A 26,183-nucleotide genomic window follows, 5' to 3' on the forward strand; every position below is an offset into this window, starting at 1 on the left:
TGGGGTAATCACAGGTTGAACATCCATCTGCTTCTTATCAGACACTCTGATGTCCTACAGCTTCTCAATCACAATCCCTCCATTACTAAATCAATAAGACCATAACCTCTTCACCAATGCACTTACAAATTGCCTGGCAAGTTTGATAATCCTGCCATTAGAGGCTGCAAGTGGTAGTCTGGATGACATCCCACTGGCCTTGTCAGTTACCAGCTCAGTGAGGGTTTTATCTGGCATCTGGAAAATAAATGTCATTTAGATGGAACTACAGTGATAATCAGTGAGAACATTCTTTATATCTTCACTGACAATCCTGCTGAAGTCTCTAAATTTCTTGTTTCAAAAGTTCTCTGAAGTGCTAGACATGATAGAACTAGTTGGCTTGCCTCTGTGGTAATATGTCTGCCTGTTAGGGACTGAGACTATTAGCTTGTCTGGTGTCTGTTACTCCTTTACTAGCAGTCGAAATGCCAGCCATTAACTGTCATGTATGAGCATGCTTGCAAGTGTGTGTGGAGACATGTGCCATAGTCACATGTGGACATGTTTGGCTGAGGAGAGGAAAGGAAAGGCAAGACAGTTCTCTGAGGCACTGCAGGAAGAAAACTGATGACTCCAAATACACGGGGTCATTATATATGCCCAGGCAAGATAAGAGCATATTTAGTAATTTTCCAAAGGCAGAAGATTTGCACTATGGGATTTAAGCTGTAGAGCAAATAAAAAGCCACGTTTCCAAATGAAGCTCTCTTCTAGCTTCTTTAATTAAAAAGGAAAGTTAGGTGTTACTTTGACCACCAACCTGACTGAGGCTGAAGGTGAAAAAGCAAATGGTTTATTAGAAATTAGAAACCGTTCTTACAGATCTTCTCAGAAGTGTCTAGCATAGTTCAGTCTGTCTGTATACAGGCTGGATCCAGCTTACATTAATTCCCCAGTACCTTTAACTCTTCTAGAATTGTGTGAGGCTTCATTAAAAGATAAGTTTCAACTTATCCACAGGTCTAAACCACACAGAGAACTTTACAGACACAGTTTTTCGTTTCATGTCTATGCATAAGGCAATCGTTACACCCATTTTGTGAATGGATGAAAGCAACTATGTTAACAGTAGATCAGCAGCATAAATCTACAGTAATTCAAGGAGTTGCAGCTAGCTGTATAACATGCAGTATCGCTTATGTATAAACCTTCTTTCATTCTCAGTATCTAATTAATAACAACTATTAGGTAGCAATTTCCAGAGAAGGGTACTGTATGTTAAGAAGTTTAATACTGCAGTAATTTTAAATTTTGGTTTTTGCTCCAATACTACTTACAAATTTTGTTTCTATTGAAGGGTAAATATTCTTTCTTGGAAAATTGCATTGTCATATGTCATGTTATGACTGTGTTCATCGGATTCAATGCATTTCCATAAAGTGCTTATAAATCACAACTTCAGTAATCTCTATTTCAGACTGCATAAGTAGATGTCAGTGATGTGGTTCTCTACATTAACTGGTTATGATCGCAGTGAAATCAATTATAAGAAATGCTATTTTGGAAGCCAACACTATAAAGCAATTTTAACATTGGCAAGATCCCATACCGTCCTGCTTCCATCTACAGTAACTCATGTATAGCCATTGTCATGAAAGGTCACATCGATATTCATAACTAAAAATTTCTCAAATAAATTAGTGTTGAACATAAAGCATACATCAAGCTCACTGACAGATTATTATAAGGCTGTTCTAGCCACAAGGCAGGTATCTTAATCTGGGATATAGCACTTTGGCTGTGAACAAAAATATGGGAGCAACATCTGGTACAACTACTTTCCCTTGTTGGCACAAATAACCCACATGTCCTCATTTATCTATAAGAGACAGTGCTGATGGAATGACATCTCAGCAACTTTGGAAGTATTTCTGCCCCATATATGAGGTATGAATACCACATCTAACAGCAAGGACATGAAAAAAAGCCTGTGTAGCATTTGATGAAGCCAGAATACAGACTTTGAAATAAATACCCTCCAAAGGCCTCCTCACTGATTTCTAAAATGAATTTCAGTTTCACTAGTTATAAACATCAGACTTTCCTGCAGCCAAAGCAGAGGTTTACATTTCCATGTCTATTGTTGAGCCAAGTTCATTCCTTGATAAACCTCCACAATACTGCAAGATGAAAAGCACTCGAAAGCAGGACTTATCCATATCTAATGTAAGCTAACAGAGGTTTAGTGAAGTTGGTGGGGCTGCTCAGATTTATTTGGGCTATGAATTACCCCAACCGATAGTTATCAACAAGTGTTCTACATCTAAAATATGTATCCAATATGAGAGATTTTTCATTAAAATACTAAAGTTGCTTCCCTTTTCTGTTTATTTTTATTTTGGTTTGCTTTGTTTGTTTCTTAGTAATCTGAGGCTTTTCTGTACTATTATAAGTCTGTCAAATAAGCTTGACAATCTTGAAAGATTGAAAGATTAAAATCTTACATTTGGAATTATAGTTAACCAGATTCTATAATTACCTTGGGTCAGGGACTACTAAACAAAATGTACTTTTGCCTTCACAAATGTGGTTAGAAGCTTGATCTTCAATTCTGCAAGCATCTTCATAGTCTGAGTGTTATACTTGAAAAGCACAGAAGTTATTAGAGACCAGGCAAGTGCCTTTCAGTGTTCAGCTGAAACTGTATGTGATCAGTTGTATTTGCAGGACTGCTAAACTTAAGAGGAGCCATTATCTTGTCTGTGAAGACTCCAGCTCTTGGCTGAACTTTCAAGTAGTACTTGAATAAAACGCTCATCTGTTGTTTGGTGGTTCCATTTCAACATGCATATTTCTCAGATGTATTGAGGCTTTTCCAATGACAGTAGTTTTGTGAATAATTTTTTCCCCAAATTTTTGTGGAATTTAATTCATTTTGATAAAGTATATTTAGATTTTGAGTTTAAACCTGAAGCTGAAGGTGAAGCCCAAAAGTGGGGATGATGAAGCAATCCCCAATATGATGGGAGGAAATTGTCAGCTGGCACAGATCACTTTTTCATAGCCTTTCTTACTTGCTTGCTATTACTGAAAGAGCCAGCTGGATTATGCCCCAGAGAAAATAAACCCCATGCTTAGAAATGCAAGTGAGGGCTCATAATCTATTGAATTGGAAGTTAGAACTAGCAACACAGTAACCTAAATAAAAAACTAGCAGGAGTTAAAACCACATTTCTGTTTAACATGGAATTTCTTCCTTTTAAAATGACCAAAGGAAGTGACTCCTACCATTTGCAAGGGACTTTTCTTTTCAAATACACCTTCTGTTTCAATTGAAAAAATTAGTTCATCTAAATCTTATTCACGTTTTTTAGATCTTCCACCACCACCTGACCCGCCCCCTGGTCAGGGTTTAAGGCAGCAAATAGTCCCCGGCCAGCGTGGAGGCTCAGCAGAGAGGAAAGGAAGCTCTCTTGAGAGGCAGCATGCTCCGAACATAGATGAAACAAAGAGCTCCCTGGACCGGCAAGCTAGGACATCACTAGAGTGGCAGCGACAAACCCAGGAGTGGATAAGCTCTACAGACCGCCAAGAGGATTTCAGGAAAGCCCAACACAAACAAGCCTTCGGATCAGGTGTGTGTGTGCTGCACCAGCCGAGGCAATGCAGACGGCTCCTTGACACTGCTCAGCTGAGGGTTTCTGTACCTGACAGGAGTCTAGGCTCACCTCATGCCCCTCTGTGCCAGCACTGGCAAGGCTCAGGCTGGAAAATAAGAATAGGCAAAGTGAAATGAGAGCATGTAGTCCAAGGATTTTTCACTCCTGCAACAATGAAACCTCATTAGCACCTGACTGGGTGCATTCTTCGCAGTGTTTTGGCAATTAATAATGTTTTCAAGCAGAGCAGTGGAAAAAACAGGAACAATTTCAGGCAGGCAGGGAAGGAGAAACAGATTTTTAGAGTATTTTCTGTTAGATGTATTTATTTATACATACAGGGATATATTTTCTACTTCTTGCAGCCTGTTTCTAAATTGGCAACAGTTGTTTTTGCATACCTGCAAGAAGGCTGATCTTTCTGAGCTGCTGACATTCCTTCCACCAGTATTTAAAACAGTCTTCCATTTATTCATGGATATGACTAAGTAACGTTCATCTCTAAAGCCTAGCAAGATGACAGTGGAGGTTTTCACCTTTATGCAGTACTTGCTCATTGCTGAGTGCTGACTTTATTTCCTAACTGGGTTTCAAGTCTGTAAAAATGGCGCAGGAGGTGATGCTGAGCTGGAGCTGGAGTTCTGTAATACTTGCAGATTCCTATCTCGGCCTGACCGCAAGGAAAAGCTGCTGTTTCAGCTTTTACCCTCATACTAGGATATTTCCTTTAACCTACTAATCACATGTTATCCCAGTGGTGATTAGTGAAAGAGAACAATTAAGAAGATTAAAACAAGCAAAAAAAAAAAAAAAAAAAAGGATACTAGATGTGATGCTTTTGTAGGGCTACACTGTTTCTTCAAATATGCCTGTAGCTTCCAAAGTAACACTAGAGATACTCATATTCATCTTCATTCTACTATTAATGCTCCTTGTTAAGCTAGCACACTAATATCAATGACATCCTAAGAAAACAAAGTAATATGAGGGCAAACCTGTTGTGGGGGCAGGATTTACTGAATATAGACCTCCTAGGAAATATCGCTACCCATCTTAAAAATGTAAATATTTTAAATAAAATTCATGTTTTAAAATATAGCTATAATGGTACCACTAAACCCCTGAATATTTCAGCTGCATAAACAAGTGAGTTTATGTTGTGAAATGATGATGTGAAGTCAAGGTTTAAAAATAGTGTGTGAAATTCATGCTACTTGGTGAAATGGCAATTTTAATTACAATGTACAAGGTATATGAACACATAGAAAGGAGCTTGGATATACTTTATACATCTGATTTCTTTCTAAATTATTATTAAGGATGCTTCTCTGACCTGGTTAGCAAGAAGTCCCTCCTTTTCCTCTGCTTCATAAACGTGCAAATAGAAGTTGTCAGTTATTCTGTGGTACATTGAGGGTATGCAGTAGTAAAATCCTCATCTGCAGGACTTGCATTTATCTGTCCTTAAATAAAAAGAATCTGATCTTGACACTTCCAGTGCATACACAAGCATTGAATTTAGGACGGAATTGATTACAGGTATCTTGTTCTCATCAAATTCAGGATGACCAGAGCAATTGCATATCCTTTGTGCATGACAAAGGATTCCCTTAGGAGAAATGTTTTTGAGGGGTTCATAAAACTTGTGCACAAGGTGGGCCAGAGCTTCATGTCTGTCTGTCTGTGTTCCCATCCGAGCTTCTTGTGCTACGGCTTCCTTGCTCTGTATTCTTTTCTCTGATGGATTTTAAAAAAAGTTACTGTTGTGTGTGATGCTTGTTTATATTACTAAATTCGGGGGGTTCAATGATATTAATTGTGCTTCTTAATGACAAAAATCTCTGGAAATTTATCCTGCCCTACTTTTCAATATATTGTAACATGACTTTCTCATTTATCAAGCTATCAGCTTCCAGAAAATAGCTATTTGCAGCATAGAGGGCTTCATTCAGACATGATCATGCTGTGAGTGAAAGTTTCAAAGCAAGACCTTTGGTTTGCAGTTGAATAGAATAAAAATACCTGATTCTGGGAACCGTGTTTCCACTGGTTGCTTTCAGTATAAACAAGATCACTGAGTTCCTGCCAGTGGCTTCATTGTGGAACCCCAGTTACAGCACATCAAATATGACATTCTGAGCTACCTCTCTAAAGAAAGTAGTGCCTAGATCAAGTTACAATAGTTTTGATACTGTTAAAAGCCTTTGGCTTATCTTATGGGGTATAGGAATATTGTTACATACATATATCCTGATTTCATAGGGGCTAGAATTATATCCTCAAGTTAAAGGCTCAGTATTTCAAAGAGAAAGGCATTGGCAAAGCCTCCCTGTATTCTTTGCAAGACTTGGGCACAGGGCAGTGTTCTGAGTGTTTAATAAATATGAGATCATTCTAAGGACTTAAAGACAACTGACTTTCATGTCCTAGAATGTTGTGGAAAACTTAGTCTTTATTTAATGTCACAATTGCTTATTTTATGGATTGTATTTATTTCTGAGGGTACAACAGATAATTTAACACACCGTATGCTCTATAATGATAATGCACTTTGTATTTATTCAAGGTTGTTTTTTCTCAATATTTCATTGAACCCAAAGGAGGCCTTATCCTGAGTCCCCAAACTAGAAAAACAAATCAATAGACCGTATATGCCATTTTCAAACTCTTTTGCAATGCTAGTGACTTTTTTTCTCATCCTTTAAAAGTGTATCCAGCTTTCTACTGAACTGATTTATGCTGCTTGCTTTATTGCTGCCTTAATGCAGGCTGTTCCATATTTTAGCCAGCCTTTGGAAACCAGGTTTGCATCTGATTCAATTGCTAGGGCTTGATATATAAAGAACAAGTAAAGTAATTTAGGAGACTATGGCTGTTAAATGCCATTTTATTATGTCTTTTAAATATTTCTGTATATTTCAGCAAAAGCAGCACACAGTTATAGCACGAAACACCAATAATGCCCTTACGTCTTGCAGCGCAAGTATTCTGGTCTCTTGCACAGGGCCAGAGGGAGATACTTGGGCTGAGAATAAAATCAGCAGCCTGCCCTCTTCTGCGACAGCTTTACCTTACAATTGGGTTCTGTTCAATAGCAGATCACATGAGGAATTCCCATGTCCTACTCACTTGTGGCGGTAGGCACAAAGAATGAAATCCCTTGTGCCTCTGCTGCACCTCTGCAAAGGCTCCATGATCGTGAATAAAAGCATTTTTATCTCCTCTTTCTTTCCAAACATCCCCACCTACTTTTTCTCCTGTGTTCCTGCCCTCTGTCAAAGAAATTCTGTTTCCCCTCATCAGGTTTTTTATGAGTGAAGACAATGTGAAAAGCAAAATAAAGAAACCCCTTTCAGCCCAGATTCACTTTAAAAATGTAAGATTCAAGCAGGAGATATTCCACTGATTTCAGAAGGGACAATTCCTGTGTCTGAGGTTAAGCAAGTATATTCATATTCTTTCTTGAATAAAACTATATTTAGCAAAGTCTTTTTCTTCAGCTTATGAGAAAGCAAGAGTGGATCATACACAGCAAAGAAATAAAATAGTGCTTCTATTTCAGTGTTAAATCAGTGCTGCTGTTTTGCTTCTTAAGTTAGGATTATTACAACAATATTTCCTGGAAACTCTGATCAGATGTGATGGCTTGTTTTACTTCATGCTATATGAAGACGTGCAGTCATATGCTTTATCGGTGTTAATCCTGCTCTTGTGAGCCGTTCATTATTACAGGTCTTCACAGAGGAAGAATCCAAGTGAGCAAAAATAAGCCTTTTGCTTATAATGGTACATGAAACAAGCTTCAAGATTTACTCACCCCAAATATTACAACTACTAATACTATGTATATTTTCCAATTTAATTCACAACCAGTTAAAAAAATCTTCAGTGTACTTTGCATTGTTAGAAATTACTGAGCTGCTGGAAGCTAATTAAATTAGCTGATATTGTAGTTCTTTATCTAAATTGATTGAGTTTACCATAATTTAAGCTAAGGAAAAGGAAAAAGCACATTCATATAGGCTCAAAGCAAAAATCCAATCATAGCTGCATTGTTTTGGAAATTGTATGTGCATCAATTTTTATTAAAGTACCTATGATTCATAATCTATTACTTCGTAATAAATCTAGACTTTTTATAATTAATACAAACTAACTTATGAGTTTACATGAAAGCAAGATTAAATTCATACTAATTTCTTTGTATGTGAGATACAGTACTGAGTTGTGTATTCTCTTAGGTAAAAGTGCCATGCTATAAAGGAAGACAAGATATCTGAGGGCAAGAATTAATATGATGTCCATAAAAGAATAGCTTGTTTATTTCTATTTGTAGGAATTTATTTTGGTTTGTTTTCTTTTCTAGAAGAGGCACTCGTACCGTATAGTAAACCCAACTTCCCATCCCCTGGTGGTCACAGCTCTTCAGGAACAGCTTCTTCTAAAGGATCGACCGGACCTAGAAAAGGTGAAGTCTTGCGAGGAGGTCACCAACGCAATGCCAGTGACCTTCTCGATGTAGGCTATGTGGGATCAAACAGTCAAGGACAGTTTACTGGTGAATTATGTAAGTTTATCTCTAGCTAACAGTTAAAACTCACAAATAGGCAAAAAGAGAATAGTTATAAATCTGTTGTGAAGAGAGAAGGGAGTGTAGTTATCAGATTAAAATTTACACAGAACTTTTTTAGGTGTTTGTCTGTGGTGACAAATGAAGTTCTGTTCTTGGGCTGGACTATTTAAAATCTGTGTAAGCCATGCCAGCGTTATCTACATGGTAAACTTTCTGGTGTGTAATACTTGTGTGACACTGGGAAAACTGAAAAGAAATTCTAGTAACTTAGATTTTTCTTGTCAAAGTGTAGTATGCTTTTCTTTGACAGTTTTTCTCAGAGGAGTGAAAGAAAAGGGTGTTGATTTTGCCACACATGGTGGCAAGCTTGCGATGCTTCCTTGATGAGCAGTATTCTGATCTTTTTGACCTTAGATGGAGGTCCTGTTTTTTCAACACTCTAGCTCAGTTTTTCAGTTGTTTATCTCAACTCCTTCTTTAACTTCCCAGGCCAGGGGAATTGTTTTCCAAATTTTTTTCTATTATCATTCAATATCTGTTAAACCTTGTATAAAGCTATGTTAATGCTGTGTATGTGATGGTGGTACCAGATGCCAAATGTTTGACTCTACTATTTGAAGTAGCACACGCACACTCCAGCTAGCTCTGGCATACTGGTTTGTTTATTAGTAGAAGCAATGTAGCTGTTGGCATGTCTGCTTCTTATTTGCTGAAGTCAAACCCTCAGTACTTCCTGACAGTTACTGCCCAGTAGCTCATAAGAGAGTTAATGGTGATCCCCAAACCCTGAAGGTGCTGTCTCAGATACAGTGTTGGTAAGTGCTGAATTTTAGCTTTCATGGCTTTTCATCTTGGAAGCAATTAGCTCTCTTCTCCCAACCTAATGAATATTCATCCTGTGCTTCAGTACTATTGCCATAGGCTTTGTTTTTTGTTGTTTTGTTTTGTTTGTTAGTTTGGGGTGTTTTTTTTCCTCCTTATTACAACCTCTTTCTCTTTTTTTCTCTCTATAGAGTAGTTGAGAAGACACATTGCAAGCTGCTCTGATGGACCATCAGGTCTGAACTCATGGAAGTGATGACACTAAACAGTGCAATGAACATTTTCTTTATTTATGTACTATTAAAAGAACTGTAAATGCAATGTAAAGACACACAGCCACACATATCCCACAGATATTTTACTTGTGTTCCTCTCTTTAATACACCATCCACCTTAAACTATTCCTTGTCAGGAGTATATAAAAAAAAAAAAGAAAGGAAAAAAAAATCACCCTCCAGGATGAAAAGAATTTCCTTCTGTATATAATTTCTTTTGTTGCATTGCTATGCAAGCTCACCTTCTTTTTAGCTATGTTCATATTCATGTCTGTTTTTACTGGTCTGTTGTACTATATGTGAATTAATAGGCTGTGGTGCCATATATTAACTTTTAATTGTGTAACTTTTATGTTTAAAGTTTGCACTGCAATTTTATTTGGTGATAAGCACAAAACTCTACTCCTCATGACATGAAGAAGAAAAAAAGACTGAATGTGTGAAGAAAGTTTACGTAATGTAAGCTACTTTGGATAATGCTGGATGTAAAGCAGTATGTTAGGTGGGTTTCCATTGGGGTGTAGAAATGAGAAAGTGACAGGCAAAACTGATGTCAGTGGAGACATCAGAGACAGATTTAAATCTTTTAAAAGCAAGCAACATAGTTGCTCTTCCTATTTAAGAAGGGGTCAGAAGTTGGAAGTGTGAGATTAAAGAGTGAATATGAAAATAAAAGGTAGCATGAGATGGCCTAGACCCTTTCACTAGAATGATGCCCTTAGTATCTGTTTTCAGCCATCCCATGCCACTAAAGGAAAGAAAAACAAACCTTGCTACAAACAAAAGAACTTAAGGTGTTTCACTAAAGCTGTTTTTATATTGCAGTTTTAAAGAATTATTACCATTAATTTCTCCAACCCAAAATATAGACAGAAATTTCCCAGGAGAAACAAACAATGTAAACTCAAGGAATACCTAGTAAGTAGTTAAGGATGCAATTTATTATTAAGACATATTCAGGCTGCTTCCAAAAAAATTGAAGTGTCAGAGTATCTTATTTCATCTTTCCAATACATGTACAGTACAATAGAGGATAGAGCTGCACCACTGAAATTCATGACATTAATTGTTTTAATGCAGTCTAAACAATCCTTTGTATTCTATTACGTGAAGTCTGCAAGAGCTGAAGCTGGATCCACTAAATTCACAGTAAAATATTTAGAGTTTAGAAGGAAAGCAACAGTCAATTATTTTTGGCTTGTGTTTAAGCACATTCTTGGCAATACAGTACATCCAAAAAGTTAGGTATAAGCAAAGAAAATCTTTGAACTGTGTTTTAGTGAGTGGCTTCAAACCCTACTATGATGAGGAAATAACGCATGTTTATACACTTTTTGAATAAACCAGACTCTGTAAGTGGACATTAATGACAGCATCCTGTCTCTTCATTAATTTTCATGACTTTGTCCAAATCTTCTGTACCTCTCAAATCTCAATGAGTCAATTGTCAAGCTTTTATTAGTATATTGTATGTGGATAATCCACTCATTTGATGCTTAATTTAAATATTGCATCCTACAGCTTATTTCTGTTAGTTATCTGACCATGAACACAAGTTTCCATTTGAATACCCTTTTCCTATAACCAGTCTATGTTGTTTTATATATTGCCTTGGAGCTCACCAGTATTAAGAACACTTAGTAATGACAGAATTTTAGAAAAGTAAATTACAATGCTAAGTATGTGTTGCTTTTCATTTCATTAACTTGTTCCATGATAAGATAAAACACTACAGCCGTCAACTATGACTCAGCACTATTGAATATTAACAATAGTAGTTAACTTCCTTAAGGTCAAGACTGTTATTTAGCAGGTTACAAACCAAAAAAAGTTGAGAAAAAAAATGTATGCATTTATATATGTGACCAATGAATATATGTAATTTTCCTGCTTGTTAAAACATTATAATGAAAACCATTACTTAAAAGTGTGCAAAAATGTTCTAGAAAGATAAAGAAGGCATCATATTTACATATGTATGTTTTTTTCTTTTGGTATTATCATATGAAACAAAGATTATTCAGGGTACAATTCAAATTTAATACTCTGGAAAACATTTAACTCAGTCACTGATAGATTTTTTTTTTTTTGCTTTTAATTCAAAAGCTTGTGCTGAGCTTTGGTGGAACACCTTACTCACTATATTCTAGTCAAAATTCAGTATCATTAGACTTCGATAAAGCCATCCCAATTACTTTTGAATACGTGTTTTATCTCTTCCACTGGAAAGTAAATGTGTGTCAGTATTAAAGCTGTGCAGTACCATGATATTCACTAACTTGTCCATCTGCTTCTGTACATTTTTGTTCATTAATAAGTTGCTTACAATATTACATAAGGTGGTGTTGTGTATCGCAAACTGTCTCCATTATCTTACAGGTGATGTCTCTTCTTTTTTTCTCTCTCTTTCTCTCTCTTTTCTATACAGTGTACTTCCAATGAACCACAGTACATATTTTTTAAAATATGCCATTTAATTTACTATTTTAAAAGAAGTATTCTTCTTTTTTTAAAAGAATCAAAAACATTTATTGTGAATAATGTGTTTAAAGAAAAGGGATGTTGTGGCAGCACTTAGAATTGTTTTTTAGTTTGTTTTTTTTTTTTTTAAAAACCTGTTTATTGGCTACAGTTTGTTCACGAAAAAGTATGACCTCTTAATGTGTTTCATTGGTATTGTTAGTGCAGCGGAGTTTAATTGGCATAAAAAGTTGGTTAATAGTACTGTTGATTGTGTATTGTATATTTACTGGGGAAAAAATAAAACATATTCACATTTCAAATCTATGTTAAAAGACCTTGAGTAAGGAGTCAATATTTGAAAACCCAAACTGGGAAAATCAGGCAATAATAACATAGACTGAGCTATAATCATCACTGTCCACTTACAGGTAACAGGGAACATTTTATATGCTGGTTTTTGAACCAAGCTAAGAGCTGTCTATAAATAAGCCAGTGGTAAACATTGCCTGTCACAGGGATTTCTGTTTAAGGCCCTGTCTATACTGGGAATAGTTGTACCAATGTAATTGCATTGATACAGCTATTCTAGTGACACATCTTCTGTTTGTAGACATACTATCTCAATGTACAGTAAGGGCTGCAAGTGCATAGCTTGCTTACGTAAAGTCCATAAACAGTGGATGTGTAAAACCTGTGTTCAGCAGGTCTGAACCCTTGGACTTGGGGTTTTGTACTGGTGGAGCTACTGCCAACCCAGTACAGAATATCCTCAGAACATATAGACAGATGCTAGGTCAATTTTTCTCAATCTTTGCATTAAATATATGCTCAATTTTAACTGCAGGAGGGGTGAAGGACTGAATAATAAATTGTTCCATGTGCTTCAGTGGTGTATTGCTGTATGGGCAGCCATTTCAGTGATGCGAACAACAGACAGTTCTTTTTTGTTATTTATTATTTCTCAAGTCCTTATGCAAGTCATTAAACCTTTTGAATAACTTCTGGTTGTCATCCAACAGGGTCTTGTTGGGTGACAGAAAATACAACAGAAACAGTGTAAACACTGTTCTTTGGGAAAGGAACAAAAGAAAATGAGTATGGAGTGGTTTGATACTGATTTAGCTATATACTGGTGCAAAAGGGAGACATGAGCCTGAAATGATGATATGCTGTTTTATGCTTGCCTCAGCCCATGCATTGCCAGCCAGGAGAAAAGGTGTGTGCAAAAGTTGAGGAGTAGTCCTCACTACTGACAGAGGAAAGGTAATTGGGATGGGGGAGATTCTGGCAGGGACTTTTTAACAATAATACAGGTAGCTCATTTGGCTTTTCTATGATTTATGTAGTTCAGAGTTTTTATGATTAATGGCCTTGTGGAAATTTAGCAGGGGAACTAGAAGGGAAAAGTTGGCCTTTTCTTGTAAAGATTGGGGGGAACTTTTTTTTTGCTGAGGGGAGGATTTTTTAATTTCATTTTTACTTTTTTAACATATTTTGTGTTCCATCCATCTGGAACACATTAGCTACAAATAAATTATTTTTGAAAATCACATGGACAACGGACAGTTCATTTAGGAGGTACATTGAAATAGCAGGAAAGATGGCAAAGACTAATACTGGAAAAAGGGACACATACACTGCCTTAGAATCAGCCAAGTCCACTAGTTTCACATGTAATTCCAAACTGTTGATAATACATATAAGCTTCATTACCTTTAGTTTCCATACCAAAATAAGTGATCCAAAGTCCATAGGAGGCCTAGATCCTCGGAACACTAAATCTGGTACTTTATTTTAGAGGTGTGGTTGATCCAAGTGTAGTTATGGTCAGGGTGTATGAGCCTTCAGCTGTGGCTGCTCATGCCCCAGCAGTCTCCAGCTGGGAAGCACATGTGGCTTCAGGCTCAGCAGGTTTCAGCGGATCCATTTGCGAGGCACCTTGTCAGGCTCCATGTATGTAGAGGCAGGGTACTTCACAGAGGATGGAGTTTTTCAAGTCAGGGTATGTCTCCAATGAGTTAGGCACTGTGGTGGTTCACACTGGGACCACTTAGGCAGGCAGGTTTCACATTTTGGGACCACTTTTCCCAGTCCATGTCTCCATGCTGTCCTGCTAGGGTCTGTGTACTCAGTGCTACTGCTATCCTATGGATCTGGGGTGGCTGGCATAGGACAGGGGTGCAAGATAGGAAGAGGCACAGTGATGCTGGGTGGCAAGTAATGCTCTGCATGCTTTGAGTGGCTGAACATGTACACTATTAGTTAACAGGGGACTAGGAAACACAGTAGAGCAGTGGTCCCAAACACCTGCTCTGCTGTTTCTAGCTTGTTCCCTCCTTTTGTTTCAGGCTAACCTCTTGCCCTGCTAACCACTTCACCCAAAATAACAAGTGTGACTTGGAAACATCTCATAGGACCCAGAGGAAATGTAGGGCCATGCTTGCGTGCCGTGAATGTGGACTGGGGATTTGGGGAGAGCTAGCTCTGAGCTCTAGTGATGGCATGAGGACTATTTCTAGCCTGCCTTTAACTGTCCAGTTATATGAAGGAAGACCCTAGCAGAAAACAAGTTTCTAGAGCGCATGTCACCATTGCAGCATCACTGCTGGCATACGAGTCTTCATTCAGTCTGTTATAGACCATGCACTGGTTTCTCACCAGATGCTGAGGACTGAAATGGCTTAGGCTGACGTTTAGGCAGATGTGATTGCTCCTCTTTCTGCAGCAGCATTAAAACCCCCAAAACAGCAGACCACCAAAGCTCCTAAACCTGTCAAACACAATTCTTTTTAAAGCAATCCTCAAACATTCTAGAAAACAAAGCATTTCAAATGCACGTTTGATTTTTTTTCCTTTTGTTGGTTTTTAGTCTTTGCTACCATTGAAATGATCTATATTTTTTTTCAGAGTTGCTGCACTCTCCCCCCCTGCACCATTCTCCAGTATTTATCTTTCAGCTGTAAAAAAGTTATGGCAGAGAATAATCACATTTGTGTACTTTCTGTGTTATAACTTTAAACAATAAGGTGCAGAGTTGCATTCAGTTCAATTGATCAAAGCCAGATGGGGATGAAATGTTTCTGGTTTTGTTTTTTTGTTTACTTGTTTTTCTCAAAAGGCCTGCTACTATTTGTGCTGATATTTGTTCCCTATTTATGCTGATCAGTGCATCTTTTGCCTTCAAGGATGCCATTAGTAATTCTCCTTTGTGTTCAAAAGCAGGAATCCATTGTGCAGCACTTGGAGAGCCACTCGGATGCAGGTAAAGAATATAACAGCTTGAGCAAGTGCTAATTAGAACCAATTAAACTTAATTGACCTCCTTTGGCAGTAAAATGCATAATAGAACTTGCTCTGTCCTTGCAAAATGGAGATCTCCCCTTTAAGCATAAGAGTGAAGCATGGTTTCATGTATCAGCCTGTAGTAATTATGTGGGTATAACAACCAGGAAGCGGCTTGCTCCAATTTGTTCTAATAACTGAGCTCTACTGTATCAGGGCAGTGCAGTAAAAGTGAGATTCCTGTCTCAGCCTATTTAAAAACCTGATTTTTACAGAGCAAATGAGTATCCCAAGATACTAATACTAATCTCTAGGAATGAGCTGGCAGAAAAATACAAGAATCCCTCATATAGGTAAGTAATGGTGTAAGCATGAAAAGTAAAAGCAGTTATATGCCTGCAAGTTGGAAATGCCTTTGGTACTCAGAGACTGTGGCTATCCCAAGTAATGGGTGTAAGCTCTGGTGTGCCTGGATTAGTGCCTTGTCTAGGTAAATGATTGGCACCTTGCAATGAGGATGCCTTTGGCAGACTTTTGTTCAAAAAGAGGCACTGGCATCCATCCACCTGAGGTTTGCTGTTCTGTGAGCTGAACCACTACTATGGGTACCAAGTTTGGGCATAGTCAGAGGTATCCAAATAAAAGGAGAGAGAGAGCAGGGAAGAGAATGAAGGGCAGGAAATATAAAATTGAATGCATTTGAAAGCATCAGTGGTGGGTCTAAACTACACATTCCTTTGAAAAGCTGAAAAGCCATTCTTATTAGGAAAACAGAACTGATCCAGTTTCAATGACGATGCTTTGCTGACTTTTTCCTTAGCAGGAACTGAATGCGACTGATTTTGCTGCCAACTTGGCCTTACTATGAACAGCAATAAAGGTGTTAGTCAGGTAGGGACTTTGATGTGACCAGTAATATCACTCTCCCTTCAGGGAATGTTCCTTGTGCTGGCTTGTTAATGAATTTCTTTCCTAATGAGTATCATTAAAAACCCTTTGATTAGCTATTTGTGTGAATGCCCTTCCTTTTTCCTCTAAGCTGCTACTTGCACTAGTGGCAGCAAGATTTTGCCCTAGGCAGAAAGCATGCCGTTGTATTCCTTACCTCATGAATACAAGTCTGAAGCAAATGGCAGTAGGAAAGAGGGGCGGAGGGGAGAAAAAGAAGACCTTATGGATGAGTTAAAGTTGTTTTCTACACAGGTACAACCTGAGCAGGCACTAGCATTCAGATGAGAATGTCATTAGGGGAAATGAAGAGCAATAGGTAGTGATGGTGAAGCGTGTAAGAATAATTTACATACACCTCGAGTGCCAACAGGCAAAGAAACAAATAAAGCTATAACCTGGGGAAATGGAATGCAAGAGAACAAATGGGCCACAACAAGCAAACAAAAAAATGCCATGTCATAAAATGTAGCAAAAAGCCTGGAAAACAAAATTAAAACAAAACAAGGCATTTCGCATCCCAGGCCCCTTAATGAGATATTGATGGCATAGAAATTGCCTACTCCCATGCAAGACAAAAGGAAGACTGAGAAACACAAAAACAATTAGGAAACAAATTTGGCTATCTGAGGTTTAATAGAAAGAGATGTGGCATAGCAGAGAACAATTAATCACCAACTGCCTGAAACATTTTCTTCTCTGAGCTACTGCAGACCTGTCTCTCCCCACACAATCTTAAAGTGTCAGGCACCAGGTTCAGTTTGTATTTAAAACAAACCTCTCTGCCATTCCTTCCTCAGTCCCCCAACTCTCCCAGAATAGATTCTGATAAACAAATCTTTTGCATATACTCTGGTGTCACAGGCTTCAAACTAGCTTAAGCCTACCCACCCCCTTCTTCCTTCTCTTTTCCCATGAGGCATAGGCTTAATCTACGTATTTTCTACCTTGTTGTTAGGCATATAATGAGGCTTTTCTATTTTTGTCCCTCTTTGCCCTGAAAGCTGTCTTGGATGTGTCACACTTAGAGATTAATACGAGTTCACTTCCATGTTTGATCTATGTGGAATATGAGTTTCAAGTTTAAACTAGGTCACTGGGTGCCTTTAGAGCATTTGTGAGGAAGGGAGCGCCATTGATGAGTCTCGATTTGAGTGTTTCAGCCCTGTACACAGAGCCTGAGAATCTCAGGGTGAATGATCTCACTTGCAGGAGGAGTATGTAAGGCTGTGTGTAAGAACCCATGTCTACTGTGACATAACATGATTCTCTGTGTCAGTGTGCACGTATTAATAGCAGCACAGGAATGTACCTTAAAACATCTGAAATTGTAACTCCGAACAGTGACAACCTGTGAGTAAACCTTGGCTATGGTGAAATCTGTGGTGAAATTTTAGCCTTTAATCAGCATGAAGCATTAGTTTCCAGGGTAGTCTCTTTAGAGTAGTAGCAGATTTTAGCCCATCAGAAGACTGCCTTTCTAGTCTCTGTACCATATACCTCTGGGACATTCCAACATATTCTGATTTTCTGTACATGAATATTTGTGTACATAAAAACCAGTTTCCAAACATGGGGCTTTGAACTTGCTTCTGTCATAGTCTGTACGTGCTTTTGGATCTTTTGGGAGTTACTCATATCCCGGGTATTTTCACAAGCACTTACTGCTGACTAAGAATATTCAAAGAACAACTGTATTTTCATATTCTTTACAGTCTCATGCAGGCCCATGAAAAAGAACAGATACCAGTTTCAGCTTTTAGTTGCTGATATGTTACGCTTCTGATTTCACTGAGGGATTTAGGTTTTCATAGAAACTGATGTGAAGTAGTTAATTGGAAACTAATGGTAAAAGTTCTAGACCTCTGAGATCCAGTAAGTACCTTTGTAATTTAGCTGAGGGTAAAACCTTTCAGTACTTGTGCAGCTACTTTTTCTTTAATTAATGGGATCATAGGATTACAATATTTTGTAATATTCCCCGTAGAGCTGTCTGGTTGAAGAAACTTCACTTTGAATCTGAGTTGCTTTGATCAGAAACTTCTGCTTGGACTGATACATGGACTTTTGTGGGAGAAGTAAATCTGAAATGTCTTTCTAGCGGTAGCAACACCGCTGAAGAAAAAAAAAGGTTAGTAAAAGGCAGGTAAACTCAGCATTCTTTAGTGAGTACTTGAGGTTTCCCCTGCTTTCATCTCTGCTTGGTGTAAGCCAGGAAATGTTTGGTGCAGGAATGTCTTTGTGCCTGCTGACATCCCTGGCATCTCCCACCTCACCAGTCACACACAGGAGTGGAGGGCAAGAAAAAGAAAAGGAAAGGGAGGAGAGAATAAGAAGACATAGAGTATTTCAACAATTTTTAAGTCATCCTAATTTTAGCTGGTTTTCTTAATACCCAAAGGGATATTCCATACCAGAGAACCTTGCACTGCAGCTCGAAGGATGAGGAGAGGGACTCAAACTCCAGCAACAAGTATTGTGGCTGCTACAATCACATGAATGGTATAGGGACTATCGTGGTTTAACCCCAGCTGGCGATGGAGTCCCATGCAGCCACTTGCTTACCCCTCACAGCCGGTGAGATGGAGAGGAGGACTGGAAGAAAGTAAAGCCTGCAGGTTGAGATAGGAACTAAAGTATAGTAATAGTAGTAGTAATGATTAATAATAATAATAATAATAATAATAATAATAATAATAGATAAAAGAGAGAGAGGACTAAAACCCTGGAAAGAAAGGTGATGCATGATACAATTGCTCACCACCCACCGACTGATACCCAGCCCGATCCCAGCAGTGATCAGTCCCTTCTGGGTAATTCCCCCCAGTTTCTGTCCTGGGCATGACGTGCTGTGGTATGGAATACCCCTTTAGTTATTTGGGTCAGGTGTCCTGGCTCTGCTCCCTCCCGGCTTCCTGTGCCCCACCTTGCTGGCAGAGCATGGGAAACTGAAAAGTCCTGGACTTAGGGTAAGCGCTGCTTAGCAACAACTAAAACATCAGTGTGTTATCCACATGATTTTCATGCTAAACCCAAAACACAGAGCTGTAAGAAAAAATTAACTCTATCCCAGCTGAAACTAGGACACAGGACAAAAAAAAAGAATTCTATTTTTCACTTCCCTTCACGTGTTCTGTAGCACATTGTAGATCTGGTTCACATAAATACTCTTTTTGTCCACTGCCCATTTTTTTTTTCTTACAATTTCTGTAAATGTAAATACCTGTCTCAGAAAAGAAAATTTCATAGAAAAGCTTATGTTAACTGCCAGAACCATGTGGGGCCGTCCTCAGTGCAGGCCTCTGACCATCAATATTAAGATGTGTCAGTAAATTGATTATTGTTCTTACACTGTTTCTAGTGCTGACAATAGTAATGACAGATTGCTCCTAATTGGTCCCAGGGAACAAAAAATGAGACGCAAAATTGTCCCCTTTTCTTACACTGAACAGTTGTGTTGTTTTTTTTTTTCTTCAAACACTCAATATTATCATGGTCGTCTTAAGAGTGTTCTGAAACATCTTATGCTGTTCATTTTCTTAAATCCATTTATTAAATTGAATGTTGTTGAGCATGAGGCTGACATTTGGTGATTCTCACGCAGTTTCTAATAGCTGCAGGGTGCTCATTTTTGGAAGCAGTTTTACGATGCTACAAAATGTCTTCTCTGCTTTTGCTGGCACATATCATGCCATATAGCTGAAGCAGAGCTGTCAGGACAGCATGTCTCTATTTAGCAGACCATTGTTTGTCATTGAACTAATATTCTTGGACTTTTTTCAACTATAGCATTGTTGCCAATGGTGAAAATTTCAATGCTTCGTAAATGACTGTGCACAGGGAGATCAATCCAGCTGGCAAACTTTCTACTTTTATGATTTTTGTAAAAGTCATCAACAGGGGAGCCAATAATTTTCACTCTCTGATGAAGTCTTCATTATGGAGCATCTGAAACCTTGTTATAATGTGGATGACTTTGACATTGTATCTGCAGTTATGTGCTTGCAGTTCTAATAGCACTCATACAATGGGAATTGTGCACCACCAAAAGCCTCTAAAACTAGAGTTACTTAGTCTTCTGCTGCATTTGTACAGTATGCAGGTTTAGTAAGGGTCTTTCATGCTATTTACAACATCTTTGTTTGTCAGATTCTTCTTAGTTTAATTCCCTGATATATAAAACCTGGTAAATGTCAGCCCTTGTAACTAACAGCTTTCAATCAACACAGTCTACAGAGATGTGAGTCGAGTAGGTCACTCCATAATGAGTACCTGTAAAGGGAGGACAGGTTAGCTCAAAACACTTTCTGTGTTTGTCAGATTTAATTTGAGGTTTTGACTGTGCACAGATTCAGAAACACTTGTCACAGGTGGTCAAGACATGCTAGGAAGAGCTACAGTGAATAATAAGGCTATTGTGCTATAATGGTATCATAACACCTAAAGCAGCCACTGTAGCTGTTGTTTCATCTTTCTTCAGCATTGATTTTATTATTCTGAAATGAAATTATTTCAGCTTTAACCTGCTGGTAGGTTCTGTGATAAGGAGGAAACACTAATAACATGGTTTTTTTGTCTCTGTTCCTCTTCTTTTTTTGGCTTTCTTCCTGCCTCCCTTTTCCCCACAGTAGACTTGGGTTCATCTTGCTTGAGGTATAGACAATTATCAGCATAATCCTGTTGATGAAGCACGTGTGAATGACTGTATTAGAAAAGAAAAACAAACCAAAAAGACCCCCCAAAACTCCCTTAAAACAGAAAACCACAACAAACCCCAAACCAATGGGCCAATTCAGCTAAAGGAAGCTGTATTTCCTTTTTCTCTTCACAGATCTTTTGTCAATCTTCACGGCTCCTCGGAAGGAAAATTCTTATTCAGAAAAAATGAGGTTTCCTTCAGAAAAACAGTTCAATAGATGCATTAATTCCCTGCCAGACAGGACCTAACCCTGATGCTTTCATACACATTAAGCACCATCTTACCTACAGCAGTCCTAAATAAGAAATGGTATTACTAAAGGAATGTTTATCCCATGCTGCTCATACAAGACACTTGGACCTTCCTTGTTCCCGTCATTCTTTTTTGACACCACTATTCATAGATTTCTTATGGCCTGTGGTCTGGATTGTGACATTTGCACTGTACTCTTATTTTAGTACTAGATTGACTACTCTTAATTTTCTTACATTCAGTTTTCCTTCTTTTGTTTTTTTCTTAAAAATATGATTTTGTTTTTTGAGCCCCTTCTGCAGATTGTACATGATTTCTTTGCTGTTCAGATAAGGGAGATCAGAGCCTAAGTGTTCACCCTGCATAAGCAGAATCATTTACAGGCTGCCAATGCTTATATACATGTTAAGATTGCTGTTGACTCTTTGACGCGCTTGGGTATATGTTCAGATGTTCCTTCCTTTGGTGCCTTATGTCAAATGAACAAAAAGAGACCAAATAGAATTTTAACTTTAAGAAGCTTTTTCACATCTCCCAGCCAAGCCTAGCTCTGTGACATGTTGTATTTACTAAAGTGCAATGCAGCTTTGAACAGATTGATATTCTCTCCTCCAAAATTTCCCCTCAACTACAAAAGTTATTGGTGCTGATTGTACCTGGGAATTCAATAAATGACCTCAGCCTCTCTGAGTGTGCATCCTCATAGCCAGCAAGTGATTTGGGATGGCTTCAGTTCAACACAACTAGTTAGGGAGAGACAGAACATAGCTGGCATCCTCACTCAGCTACAGTCATAAATCATCATACAACATGGCATTGACAAATTGATCTTGGCCTAGAGCATCTAGAAGCTTTGTGAGAAACCTGGCCAGCGTAGGGCTAAAATACTAACAGCAGGCATCCTGGGATATGCTTTCAAACTTCTGGATGGAGGTGGATATGTGAACAATATGCTTTGTGGGCGAATTTCCAGGAAAATCTATTGAAATTCATAATCTGTCTTCAATTACTTTTCCCAGAATTTTCTTTCAGTTTGGTTGCTATCTTTGTTGCCCAAATGAGCATGAGCAAGGTGGATCTAGGATGATAATCGGGCTCATCTGTCAGCAGTGATATGAGAAAAATAGCAGGCCAGTTGCAATTTAGTGCACAAAACATTGCTGTTAAAGGGTAACCAGTTCATCAAACTTTACTGAAAATGATGAGGTTTTCTGGTGGTAATTTGGACTTGTAGTTGGAAAACAGTTCTAGTCGGACTCCAAGGCTGAGTAGCTGTCACGTATGGTAAATCTCCATACAGACTGAAAATAAGCTGAGGATTAATGAGTTTCTAATTTCTAGACTGATACCTCTTGAATATATCTCCTTTTTTTCCCCTGGGATTTTCCTGTTATCCCTCCTCTCCCCCTCCCCAGTCTCACCCTTTTCTTTAAAAAAATTCCTGATATCATAAGCAGTCATTGAAGCACTTTTCTACACATTGCCCATATGTGTATAATAGAGCTCAAACTGAATGCTATGAACAGGCATTTCTGCATCTTAATCTAACAGCAAATGATTGGCACAACTGGAAGAGGGGGTCACAACAGCCCAAGAAAGTTATTCTGAAAAAAATGGCATCAAGTTTGTACACAATAACACATTTCTTATTCATTAGTGTCAATTAAATGCTGTTTCTGGACATTTTAATGATTCTATTAGCTGCTAATATTCATGTTTTCACTTTAGCTCTTCCTCAGATCCTTTACCCCATCTTTCAGTCTTTATCACAGCTTTTTCCTTCTTTTCCTAGCTTATGTCATTCTGCTTTTCCCATTCTGCCTCCCCTCTAATACCCTTTTCTCTGCTTTGCCTAGGATTTCCAACTCTCATGTGCTACTCTCCAATATCAGGTTTTCCACTGTCTAATTTTCCAAGATCATTCATTCCTCCATCTGCATTGCTAATGTGAATTTCACTATTTTAAATATGTCATTCTAATACATGAATAGCTAAATCTCTGAGCATGCACATGGCAAACTGGATGTCTACAGAAGAAAGAGGCGAATCAAATTCACTTGACTGCTGAAGTGACTGATAACCCTGTTTTTTCACCTACCTGATTTCTGCTTGTTGCAGAATGTTAAAGGATTTTCTACACCTGTATGTAGGTGTAGAGGAACTAGCAATTTGCTACGAATATACTAGCTCTTTAAGAAGGTCTTGTAAGGAAGCATCAATCCTTTTGAGGGGTGGGGGGCAGAGGAAATTGGCAATGCTTATTTATTTTCTGTAATCTCCATGGTGCTGTTACAGAAAGATTTAGAACTGCTTACAGGTCTATTGGCTGGGTAACGCAAGATGTGACTACAGTAAAATAGTATTTTTTTTTCCTCATTAAAGTATTATGAGTCCATTTTGACATAAAATCCATAAAACATATGGATTTGGTGAACTTTGAATCATTAATAACACAATGGCTTGTTTGTGGAATAAATACAAAGGAAAGATGAAGTGGAAATTAAATCTAATTGAAAAGGAAATGAATTTTTGCCAAGATAATATGCCTTACCAGCATGGTTTAGTCTACTGGTTTACCCATAAAGGAGAGAAGATTAGGATCACATTTCAACCCAGGTGGTTTTAAGTGCAACTGAAAGTCATCTCCTGACATTGGAGAATCAGCAGGCAAATTATCCTCATTGTTGGGCACAGCTTTTATTTTAACCAATGTCCATGTGGCAGTCAGGTCTCAGAGTACCATGATCATGAGCAGGACCATCCAGTGAGCAGAGGTGTTAGGGGGGCAACCTACAGGGCTTTGTGTACTCTTTGGGTACTCTTATGTGCTAACTGCTCATTTGCCTCTCTTGGGGATGGGGGAAGTCAGTCTGAGCTTCTCTGTGTCCTGTGTGACACTGAGACAGCAAATGCAGTTTTGGTCTTGTTTTGTTGTAAGCCTACACCCTGCTGAGGGTTTGGAGAGTTGTGATTTCCCTGTGTCGTAGTTTAAACCAATCCACACAGGTCGTCCACTCACCCCCCCTCCCCCGACCCTCCCCACTCCCGGAGGGATGGGGAGGAGAATCAGGAGAATGTAACTCCCACGGGTTGAGATAAGAACAGCCCAGTAACTAAGGTATAACACAAACCACTGCTGCTACCACCAATGATAATATTGATAAGAGAAAATAACAAGAGAATACGATACCACCGCCGAACGAGTTCGACCCCCCTGAAGAGAGAGAGCCTGCCCTTCCGGGTAACTCCCAGTTACCTCCCTGGGCATGACGTGCTGTGGTATGGAATACCTCTTTGGCTAGTTTGGGTCAGGTGTCCTGTCTCTGCTTCCTCCCGGCCTCCCTCGTCCCCAGCAGAGCATGAGACTCAGAGAGTCCTTGGCCAGAATAAACATTACTTAGCAACAATTAAAAACAATCGGTGTTACCAGCTCTCTGCGCAGGCTGGAAGTCAAAACACAGAGCTTGCACCAGTTACTAAGAAGGAGCAAAACGGCTCCTGGTAAACCCAGGACACCCTGGAACAAAAACATGGCTTCTGCAAGTCTTTGACAACTTCTCTGGTGCTTTCTGCCATCTGTAAAGATGGATATGGTTGGAATACCTCAAAGCATCTTCTTCCTATCCTCACACTGCTTAAAGAGGAAGCTGGGGTAAGCCGATAGAATGAGGAGGGGAAGAAAGTACCAGTTTTTGAGGAGTCTAAGAGGTCGTCTGGGGTTTGGAAGCAAGGAAACTGTTTCAATCTCCCTCTCTTTGCCCCAGGTGCCAGATCTTTCTTTTTTACCCTCACTACTTCCCCTTCCCAATTTTGTGGGGTATGTGTCAATTTCTGTAAGTTATGAAAATGTTTCATCTTTTGGTTTTCATTGCTTGGGTGCTGAAAGGTAAGCCTCCTTCCTGGTGCAGAGATTAACAAAATAAATCCCTCTACAGGGTTGCCATATACTCATTTCCCGCTTTCCATCGTGAGATTATGGTTTCTGTGTAGACTAGAACCACAAAATTACACTGATGTTTCTGGGGTGCTTTTGTCTCCTGGCAATGCTAGCTAGGACTGTAGAGATTTCACAAGGCAATCTCTATTTCCACAAAATATTTAAATAGTCTGCTAAAACATTATATTGATGTAGGTAGAGAGATTCTTTGTCCATTTCTCTTCTAGAGAGCTGCACTAGGCGAAGTTGAAGACTAGTTGGATTTGTTGCTGGTATTAGTTGTTTTGGCAGTTCTCTCATTCCAACCCCTTTGAAAAGTCCAAGCAATCCTTCATATAACTGTATTGCAAATTGTTGGGCAAGTGTTTTCTATTGACACCAGATGACAGGTAAGTTGTTTCACAGAGTACCTTACAGACTGGCAGCATTGTATGGAGGGCTAGCAAAGTTAGGGTGTTAGCCAGATGATATTTACAGCATCACTTACCATTAATAGAACATTAATATTCAAAATGGAGGGATCAGGGTTTTTTTTATATTATGTAAAATAGTACCTGACATCCACGCTTGTTTGTTTTTAAGCAACTCATGGCCAAGCACAGACAATTACACTAAACTGTACTGATGTTTAGAACAAGGATTACACTGGGTCGCTCAACCTGATTTCAGTCAATACTGTAGCATGAATTTATACCAAATCATGAACATAAAAGAAGATGTGACATTACCAAAAAAGCTGTATTACTTACTAAAAAATAATTGTTCTGTCTAATACATATCAAGTCTGAATAATATAATATATGAATACACCAGCATTTTACAAAGATTCACAAGCAGATGGATAAAGTATGCAATAAACACTGTTCCTCTCTGTTACTGTGTTGTCAAGACTATAACTAATGAAAGCATGTTGAAAAGAGTCCTCACAACCTGAGTAAGATTAATATTTTGTCAAAGGAATGCTCACAGAAGCAGATTTCATGAACCAATAAAACAATCCATGGATGTATGAATTATAGAATTACCTATTAAATGAAAAAATAAACACCAGAGGTTTGGGGGACATTGTGTTTGGTGTCACTGTCTGATAAATCTGTTTTAAAATGGAAAAGGATTACCAATTATCATTACTTAGGATAGGATTAGTAATAAATAAGCAAAAAGCTTTCTTGCTAAAGCCCTAGGTGAACAGTGGCACTTGAAAATGAAACACTGGCAAAATGCCCATTTCCTCTGGGAAAAGCCCGAAGCACCAGCAGTTTCTCTTTGTATGCAAGCAGCCTACAGAATG

At 38.5% G+C, this 26,183-nt stretch overlaps 1 protein-coding gene and 1 long non-coding RNA gene across 2 annotated transcripts in view; one reads left to right on the forward strand and one right to left on the reverse strand.

The window, feature by feature from the left end:
* ROBO2 (roundabout guidance receptor 2) overlaps window positions 1-12,094 on the forward strand; it is a 1,075,181-nt gene extending 1,063,087 nt beyond the window's left edge. Inside the window, exons 28-30 of the mRNA XM_065676374.1 lie at window positions 3,357-3,617; window positions 8,008-8,109; window positions 9,228-12,094. Of these exons, the coding sequence (XP_065532446.1) occupies window positions 3,357-3,617; window positions 8,008-8,109; window positions 9,228-9,232 (368 nt within the window). The 3' untranslated portion in view covers window positions 9,233-12,094. The remainder of the gene's footprint in view (window positions 1-3,356; window positions 3,618-8,007; window positions 8,110-9,227) is intronic.
* Window positions 12,095-19,776: 7,682 nt separating this feature from the next.
* On the reverse strand, window positions 19,777-24,201 carry LOC136012564 (uncharacterized). Its single transcript, XR_010611820.1, has 3 exons — window positions 24,146-24,201; window positions 20,778-20,898; window positions 19,777-20,681 (listed from the first exon to the last, which is right to left on the reverse strand). It is a non-coding gene; the product is annotated as an uncharacterized LOC136012564 (long non-coding RNA).
* Between the last annotated feature and the right edge of the window lie 1,982 nt (window positions 24,202-26,183).

The sequence above is a fragment of the Lathamus discolor genome, chromosome 4, assembly GCF_037157495.1.
Source record: "Lathamus discolor isolate bLatDis1 chromosome 4, bLatDis1.hap1, whole genome shotgun sequence".
In the NCBI taxonomy this organism is placed as follows: domain Eukaryota; kingdom Metazoa; phylum Chordata; class Aves; order Psittaciformes; family Psittacidae; genus Lathamus; species Lathamus discolor.